The sequence below is a fragment of the Pseudochaenichthys georgianus genome, chromosome 11, assembly GCF_902827115.2.
Source record: "Pseudochaenichthys georgianus chromosome 11, fPseGeo1.2, whole genome shotgun sequence".
Taxonomy (NCBI): domain Eukaryota; kingdom Metazoa; phylum Chordata; class Actinopteri; order Perciformes; family Channichthyidae; genus Pseudochaenichthys; species Pseudochaenichthys georgianus.
This window is the reverse complement of record NC_047513.1, coordinates 1,619,840-1,629,329: the sequence shown is the minus strand read 5'-3', so window position 1 is coordinate 1,629,329 and position 9,490 is coordinate 1,619,840. Positions and strand designations below refer to the sequence as shown.

General features: G+C 45.4%; 1 protein-coding gene across 1 annotated transcript; it reads right to left on the bottom strand.

Annotated features, from left to right (window-relative positions):
• Positions 1-1,193: 1,193 nt before the first annotated feature.
• On the bottom strand, positions 1,194-3,566 carry LOC117455423 (streptococcal hemagglutinin-like). The gene is made up of 3 exons (XM_071204906.1): positions 2,257-3,566; positions 1,657-2,215; positions 1,194-1,241 (listed from the first exon to the last, which is right to left on the bottom strand). Exons 1-3 carry the CDS (start codon positions 3,564-3,566, stop codon positions 1,194-1,196), a joined length of 1,917 nt encoding a protein of 638 aa, XP_071061007.1.
• Positions 3,567-9,490: the final 5,924 nt, after the last annotated feature.

Here is a 9,490-nt window from a genome sequence, read left to right as displayed (position 1 = left end):
ATCTTTTACGAAACCTTTTTCATATGGAATGCAGTTGGAGGTCAACCAATCACAAAGATTGAGGCAAAGCGGAACAATAGCTGAGGATTCTGGGTAGTGTAGTGTCTTCGGCCATCCTAAACTGAACAAATATTTGTTTCTCCGAATCGAAGGAGTTACATAAAATAATGATGACGTAAGCTGTTTGCTTATATTACGTTTACAACAAAAATGTTATTAGACTGTCACAGTTATTCTATGGGGCTGTATTCTTGTTCTAACACTTTAGCCATCCTTAGATTATATATTTTATTACCTGAGGTATTTGATACACTGGTTTATTTTCCTCACAGCTATCTCCGGGCGGTGCACTTCGAGCTGCTGAATCATTGCGAGGCAACATCAGCTAAACCAACAGAGTGTCTGCTGGCCAGGTTGGATTGCAGTAGAAAGGTGTCACCTCTTCCAATCATTCAATCACGAAAGAACAGCTCTGGATGTTCCCATCGTGGTGGCAGCATGGGGGGTCAGCAACATCAATGATTCCCCTATAACTAACCCTAATCCTGGTCAGGTCCTACATAATTCACACCTGCCCAAGACCCTTACCACGGCCCAAGGGGCGCACAGGCTACCAAGGACATTTCCCTGTGGCCTGAGCAGTGGCAGTAAACAATAATTCAGGCTAAGCTCTTCTTCCTCATGATGCTTTCACCTGCAGCACTTTGAAACCAATCTGAAAGTAACCACATAGGATGTCACATAGAGCTGCACTTCTGACTAGCTTGTTGATAAAAACATTGTGTGACAGATTGAGCAGGACAAAAAGAGAGATCTTGTCTTTACTCAAATTGTGGCAAAATATGTCAAAACTGAATTAGCGTCATTCTTGTAATTGTAGGACTCGATTGTCAAGATGCTGGGCTTGGGTACAAAGTCCTCCATTGTATCATGTTATTCAATCGGACACTTTAACCTGCTTGTTAAATGTTTCAATCCAAAACAAATCCTTTCATGCACAGAGGTCACTCCAGTGGACAGCTATTCAAAAGGTGTTTTCTTGTATATGCATTGTTTTATTTTGCATGGTTGCACAATCAGCCACTACATAGGACCCTATTGCATCATCCCACACACTGCCACTCAGTGGAAAGTCAGTGGAAGTGCATGAGGTATGTCTCTAAACCAAGATGGACGACAGACCGCCAGATGGATCAAGTCACCTGCCGATATCCTGCCAATCCTTTCATGGACAGCGCCCCCTGCAGGTACAAAAAATGTGGTGACATCAAGTAACAACTAAGGAATCATATCATTCATAAATGATCAAAGTATTGATTTTCTGTTGGGAGGAAATCATGGTTAACCACCTCTCTTCACTACAGTGGACCTCATGCATCACTGGCTGTATTTCAACTACAATTCATACTGCTACTGCTGCTGTTGTTCTTGAAAATACTTCATTTGCAATATCTTTTTGGGACGTAAATCAATATACTTGTTATTATAATGTCATTTTAAGATTTTGTATATCTTTATATTTTGTAGTGCTCAAAAGCAGACCGTGATAGAAAGGCCTACAAGATAGTGGAGGAAATACCATCTGAGTCGAGTGAAGATGATGTTAGTGGCAGTGATGACGACAAACTGCCAGAAAAGGGAGCTAATGAAACTGACAGCGCAGCTGAGGAAGCTGAGGAAGCTGAGGATGCTGAGGATGCTGAGGGAGTTGAGGGAGTTGAGGTTGAGGAAGCTGAGGATGCTGAGGATGCTGAGGGAGTTGAGGTTGAGGAAGCTGAGGATGCTGAGGATGCTGAGGGAGTTGAGGTTGAGGAAGATGAGGATGCTGAGGGAGTTGAGGTTGAGGAAGCTGAGGATGCTGAGGGAGTTGAGGATGCTGAGGGAGTTTAGGTTGAGGAAGCTGAGGATGCTGAGGGAGTTGAGGATGTTGAGGGAGTTGAGGTTGAGGAAGATGAGGATGCTGAGGGAGTTGAGGTTGAGGAAGCTGAGGATGCTGAGGATGCTGAGGGAGTTGAGGTTGAGGAAGCTGAGGATGCTGAGGATGCTGAGGAAGCTGAGGAAGCTGAGGATGCTGAGGGGGTTGAGGAAGCTGAGGATGCTGAGGGAGTTGAGGTTGAGGAAGCTGAGGATGCTGAGGGAGTTGAGGTTGAGGAAGCTGAGGATGCTGAGGATGCTGAGGGAGTTGAGGATGCTGAGGGAGTTGAGGTTGAGGAAGCTGAGGAAGCTGAGGAAGCTGAGGAAGCTGAGGATGCTGAGGATTCTGAGGATGCTGAGGGAGTTGAGGTTGAGGAAGCTGAGGATGCTGAGGATGCTGAGGATGCTGAGGGAGTTGAGGGAGTTGAGGTTGAGGAAGCTGAGGATGCTGAGGATGCTGAGGATGCTGAGGAAGGTGAGGTTGAGGAATCTGAGGATGCTGAGGATGCTGAGGGAGTTGAGGTTGAGGAAGCTGAGGATGCTGAGGGAGTTGAGGTTGAGGAAGCTGAGGATGCTGAGGGAGTTGAGGATGCTGAGGGAGTTGAGGTTGAGGAAGCTGAGGAAGCTGAGGAAGCTGAGGATGCTGAGGATGCTGAGGATGCTGAGGAAGCTGAGGGAGTTGAGGCTGAGGAAGCTGAGGATGCTGAGGATGCTGAGGAAGCTGAGGATGCTGAGGGAGTTGAGGTTGAGGATGCTGAGGAAGCTGAGGGAGTTGAGGCTGAGGAAACTGAGGATGCTGAGGATGCTGAGGAAGCTGGGGAAGCTGAGGATGCTGAGGGAGTTGAGGTTGAGGAAGCTGAGGATGCTGAGGATTCTGAGGATGCTGAGGGAGTTGAGGTTGAGGAAGCTGAGGATGCTGAGGATGCTGAGGATGCTGAGGGAGTTGAGGCTGAGGAAGCTGAGGATGCTGAGGATGCTGAGGAAGCTGAGGAAGCTGAGGAAGCTGAGGGAGTTGAGGATGCTGAGGGAGTTGAGGTTGAGGAAGCTGAGGATGCTGAGGATTCTGAGGATGCTGAGGGAGTTGAGGTTGAGGAAGCTGAGGATGCTGAGGGAGTTGAGGTTGAGGAAGCTGAGGATGCTGAGGATGCTGGGGATGCTGAGGGAGTTGAGGCTGAGGAAGCTGAGGATGCTGAGGATGCTGAGGATGCTGAGGAAGCTGAGGAAGCTGAGGGAGTTGAGGTTGAGGAAGCTGAGGATGCTGAGGGAGTTGAGGTTGAGGAAGCTGAGGATGCTGAGGATGCTGAGGATGCTGAGGGAGTTGAGGCTGAGGAAGCTGAGGAAGCTGAGGATGCTGAGGATGCTGAGGATGCTGAGGAAGCTGAGGAAGCTGAGGGAGTTGAGGTTGAGGATGCTGAGGATGCTGAGGGAGTTGAGGATGCTGAGGGAGTTGAGGTTGAGGAAGCTGAGGATGCTGAGGATGCTGAGGATGCTGAGGGAGTTGAGGTTGAGGAAGCTGAGGATGCTGAGGAAGCTGAGGGAGTTGAGGTTGAGGAAGCTGAGGATGCTGAGGATGCTGAGGGAGTTGAGGTTGAGGAAGCTGAGGATGCTGAGGATGCTGAGGATGCTGAGGATGCTGAGCTGATCAATGACATAGTGTTTAATACAAACTTGTATGTACTCCAAAAAGGAAAAGAAAATCTGACTGTGACCTCAGACGAAATGAAAACATTCCTAGGAATAAATATGGCCATGTCATACATCAGATACCCAAGATCAAGAATGTACTGGTCATCCGAGAAAGGGCTTCGTCTTGATTTGATAGCAGATGGCGTGCCAGTAAACAGATCTGAGCAGATTCCGAGTTACGTTCACTTTGTTGATAATTACTCACAGGCCCCAGGAAATGCTGATAAGCTCTTCAGAATCAGTGTTAGAAGCACTCAGGGAAACGTTCCGTACAGCAGTCGATCCTGAAGAATTTCAATCGATTGATGAGCAGATGATTCCCTTCAAGGGCCGTCTGTCTATCAAGCAGTACATCCCCAAAAAACGCAAACCGTGGGGTGTAAAATGTGGGTGAGCGCAGGATCCTCTGGAGACATGTACAGGTTTGAAGTCTATCAGGGTGCAGCTGTGCGTGGTCAGATCAGTAGTAATACGCCTCTGTGACGACATACAGCAAACAAATCACAAGGTGTTTTTTGACAACTTCTTTACTACCATTCCACTCCTTCAGGAATTGAAAAGCCAGGGCATCTGTGGCACTGGTACATGCCGAAGAAACAGGCTCCATGGAGCACAACTGATACTCAAGAGTGAAAAGCAACTCAAGAAAGAAGGAAGAGGAGCTTGCTCTGTTGCCACCAATGCTCAAAACCTGAGTATTACACGTTGGCTCGACAGTTAGTGATCCACATGGCCTCTACCTCTACCCCATCAGATGTGGCCCAGAGGTGGAGCAAGAAAGAAAAGAAGATGCTCAACATCCAAAGGCCATTTTCTGTGAAGCTCTACAATCAGCATATGGATCTCATGGATCAATGTGTCGCGATGTATCCCCACAGACGCAAAAACAAACGGTGGTACATCAAAGCGTTCTTCACTGCGAATGCCTGGCACCTATACAACATGTCTGGTCTGGAACAGATGGATCTTCTGCACTTCAAGGCATCTGTAGCTCGTGCGCTCATAAATGCAGGATCCAATCAAGATACGCGGAAGAGGAAGACCCAGTGCCACCCCACCTCGGAAGCGCAGAGCAGTGTCCAAGGCACCCCCTGAGATCAGGTTTGGCTCTGGAAACCACTGGCCTCAGCTCACTGGAGCAAAACATGCAAACAGATGCCAGGATGCTGCATGCACACGAAGAACCAAGTACATCTGCATGCAGTGTCGCGTGGCTTTGTGCCCTGGGTGCTTTGCGCCCTGGGTGCTTTGTGCCCTGGGTGCTTTGTGCCCTGGGTGCTTTGTGCCCTGGGTGCTTTGTGCCCTGGGTGCTTTGTGCCCTGGGTGCTTTGTGCCCTGGGTGCTTTGCCAATTACCATGGTAGATAGAAAAGTGAAATAGAGTATTCCTAAATGGTGTTTTGGATATGTATGCAGATGTTCTTTATATTTACATATATCATTTTAAGTTTGCACATCTTTTTTTACCATTTTATCCATATTTTTGTTAAATACACATTTCTTCAGTTTAAACCTAAACGCATACCGTCCACCTGAGTGGACATGTAAATATATCTTTGAAAAAACTGTATAAAAAAAAATAAAGTTCAAATCTTGTTTTCCACGCCCCAAGAGCAATAAAAACACTTGGTAAAAAAATCCTGAGTGAGGCTTTCATAATTCATGCATGAAAGGGCTAAATAGAAAAAGTGTCTCCCCCAAAAACCTCCATACCAGACGGTTCTGAACCGAACCCTTTTCATGTACTTTCTGAATGAGTTTTGAATAAGGCTGGTTAAAATGGTGCTTTATTGAAAAAAGATAAATACATATATACAGCACAGGCTTGGATAGTCATGGATTACATCATTATTGGGGCGGGAGTGGTTCAATCTGTAGGGGATTGGACTTTGGACCGAAGGGTTGCCGGTAGGGCTGAACGATTAATCGATTTTAAATCGAAATCGCGATTTGAAATGATGCGATTATCAAATCGCAAAGCCTGCGTTTTTTTCCCCCTTTTCTTTTGTACATTTTTTTTTTTTTACAATTTTTTTTTTTTATTGTGTGTCAGTCATCCACACTAATCAGAAGTGCTGTGCTCCACATGTACCAGCCATTGTTAATCAATCAGAAGTAGCCCATGATAGAAGGTGATAGACAGATTGATCCAATCACCTGCCAAGTGCTTCTGAAAGTGCCTGCCCTCTCCAAATGGCTTCCAATGGAGCTTTCCTAGATGGTTTGGTGAAACAAACCATCTGAGTCAGGTTAGTAATGCTCCATCACATGTTTCTATTACAGGGTGAATCCTAAACTGAAGCTTGACTTTAAAGCAACCCAACGGAAGTTTCATGTAAGTTTAGTTTTTTCACTCGTAGCTCGGGCTGCGGGGGTGCTAGAGACGGGAGTACGTTGATACGACCTTCCTAGCCGGAGTTATGGCCGCATTTTACAATAAACTTCCGTTGGGTTGCTTAAAAACAAATATCGCAATTCGAATCGCAATCGCAATATTTGTCAGAAAAATCGCAATTAGATTTTTTCCCAAAATCGTGCAGCCCTAGTTGCCGGTTCACGTCCCCGATCGGTCCAAAAAATACAGAGTGTGGACTGGTACTGGAAAGGGGCCAGTTCACCTCCTGGACCACTGCCGAAGTGCCCTTGAGCAAGGCACCTAACCCCCAACTGGCGCTGGCTAGACTGGCTGCCTACGCTCTGACCTCTCAACTGCATGTGCATATAACTGTGTGTGTATTTGTATATGTATGTGTGTGTTCTAAAAAGTGTGTACTGTATGACCTGTATAAAAACGCATGTGTGTGTACGACAGAGTGGAAACTGAAATTTTAATAAATTAAAATCAATTAATAAAGGTCCATCTTCTCTTCTCTCTTCTCATTCAACCGGATTACGTGATCAGGATACCATAAAAGGTAACTGTATTCTTTATAGTTACATAAATGAAAAGACAGTAAATGACTGATTCTTGGGATATGGGACAAAACAGGTCCTTCATTGGATAGTCTTCTTTATGTCTAAAATCAATCAATTAATAATAAAAAAAATACTTAATCTAAAAGACTTTTTTTCTAATTATTTCATAGGTTCAAATGTGGGCATTTTACACAGAGGTTCATGTAACCTGCCCTCGACAAGACTACCAAAGAAAAGTGTTTATAAATGCTACAAATGCATAAATATAGAAATACAATGAAAGTAATGGCTAAATAACATATCACATAATAAAACGTTTTGATCAGCCCTGATTAATCAGCAAATGTCCTGTTCAGCTATAACTTTGTAAACCCCTTCTCCACTTCCTGCTCTAACTTGGTCTGGTCCATCTTGACTTCACTGCAGTCACAGCTTTAACATGTCAACACCGTCAGAGTTATTTCATTTCTCTTTTTATTTGCATTGCATTTCATATTGAGGTAATCCAAAAGTTACTGTAAACTATCAGGTTATTTTGATACTCAGACTAGGTTGCATCGATCTTGTACTTGTAACGAAATACAGTGTCAAAGTAACCCTAACACTAGAAAATAACTTCTGAGCAGCCTGGCAGGAGCAGTGTGTCCGGCTCAGGTCACACCGGCCCTCAGCACAGGAGGCAGGGAGGGGGGGGGTGGCTAGCAGCGCTCTGTTTAAGTGAGCATCAATCATGTCTCCGAGGCTGACCCCCCCCCCTCCCTCTCTCTTCCCTGCAGCGCTGCTATTGGCTGGCAGCAGAGCGACCTGCTCTATCAGTGTCCATTCATCAATGAGGCTGAATCTCAAATGACCCCGTCCTGGCTGAAGGGTCTTCCTCCTCCATTCTCACAGCCTTCCAGGGGCCGAACACTGGACCAGGGAACCTAAGGGACCGCAATGCTTTGAGAAAAACTGTTGAAATTAAAGCTTTACCACCAAAGAACATCCAGGAGGAGACCGCCACTGCTCCATTGGGATTACTTTTTCAGCTATCTGATTTGTGTTAAGGTTCCAAGGGAAGGAACCTCTGACGTCAATAGGTTTTGAGAGAAGAAAAACCAAAATGAAGCCAAGACTCTTCCTCTCCACCCTGACAACTTTCTATATTTTGAGTAAGTATAGTTTATATTCTGCTCTCTGCAGTGTGTGAGGGTGCATGGAGAGAACTTTGCCCAGCCTCCAGAGTTGTGTTGTACTTTGAATTTGACATTTGATAGAACTAAAACCTTTGTCACTTAAGTTAATAATAATCCAGCTAATACATGGAAATCCATAATCGTCATCATAACAGTAACTTGTTGAGGTCAAGCTGTTCTCCACAGAACCTCCGTCAGTTAGATAAACAGGGTGTATCACCCTTGTGTTTTAGACGACTTGACTTGTTGAATTGGAAAAACTCTGCTGTGTCCTCTTTGCTACCAAAAATGACCCGTCCTGGTCCATGACTTCCTCTCTTGTGAACTGATTCTCACTCATCTCCTGCACAAAGAAGCAAGACATTCAAACTCAGAAGGAGTGTCAGTGTCTGCATGTAGACTGGAACTAAGCCTTACGGTCAACAAGAGCTAAGACCTGATCACATAGAAGTCCAGAAGACTAACGTGTCATCACATGATGGACTTGGTGCTTCTTCACAGCCACCTCTCCCGGCCTTCCAGGCTGCAGGGAAACCAATCCAACCTGAAATGTCCATGACCAGGGATGGATGTACAAAGTGGTGAATAAATGAAGCCTATCTATAATCTATGAAGGGGTCTCCTCCAAACAATTCCTTAAAAGATTAGGACCTAAATACCTTGGTGATAAGATGTCATTATTATTAAACATCTTTATATCTAGAGGAGAAATACATGATTCAAGTTGAAGGCCATCGAACACAATACAACACGAGGCATTTGGTCAAATTAGATGCACAAAATACATAAATACAAAACAAGTAAACATATGTTATAATAATCAACATTTTCGGGTGACACTAAATATTTAAAACAATTCTGTGTCTAGAATTATTTTATTCACCAAACATTTATTTAAAAAAAGATAAAGCCTAAAGGCCAGGTATCTTGAGGTTCAGTTACATTTGGATCACGTCTGTAAAGTAACCCAAGAGTTGAGGGAAACCAGTTGAACTGGAGGAGAATCGGAGCAGCTTAGCATGAGAAAGGAAGCCGCGCAGACGGTGGTGCAGACCCTGTCTTCAGGTCACACCACAGAAAGGGGTTAGAGTCTGTGACCTCTGACCTCTGGGAGGGGGTTTGGCTCTGGATCGTTCTGGTCAGTGGAGCAGTCAGCTGGGGGACCTTTTGTTTCTGTGCCCACCCCCCCAAGACCTCAGTCTCCTAAACTGACCTTCACCCTCATCTCCATAACACTGCCCTCAGATTGAAACCTTGTTAAAGATATGTGTGGAAGGTAATCCCCCTACAGCTGCCCATGACCGTGTCCTCGACAACCCCCCACCGTCCCGTCCCCACTGCTCATTCCGACTCACATGCCGGCAGGAACACCCCTCCGTTTAAAATCCCCAGCGGGGGCACAAAGGGCCTGTGGCGGCCGGCGCGTCACAGAATAGAGTCCAACATCTCAATCTGTGCAGAGTGTAGGCTCCTGCTAACAGGGTCTACTCCGTCTAAAGGTGGAGCTAAAGGCCCTCGTGTGATGTTGACTTACTCTGTGAGGTGATCATTTTTTATTAACCAGATAAAAGCATGGAGATCAAATCTAATTGACAAAGCTGACCTGGCCAAGAAGGCAGCAACGTTACACATTATCACACAGAACACAGACATGTGAAACACAGAGAACACAACTAAGTGAACAAAAGAGGAAAAGCAGTCCCTACATGGTGCACATTGGGACAGTAAGAAAGGTGCTACTTGACTGCAAGAGCAGCTGCTGGTAAGGACTTCAGACATCTTCAATTTAAAACAGGCTAT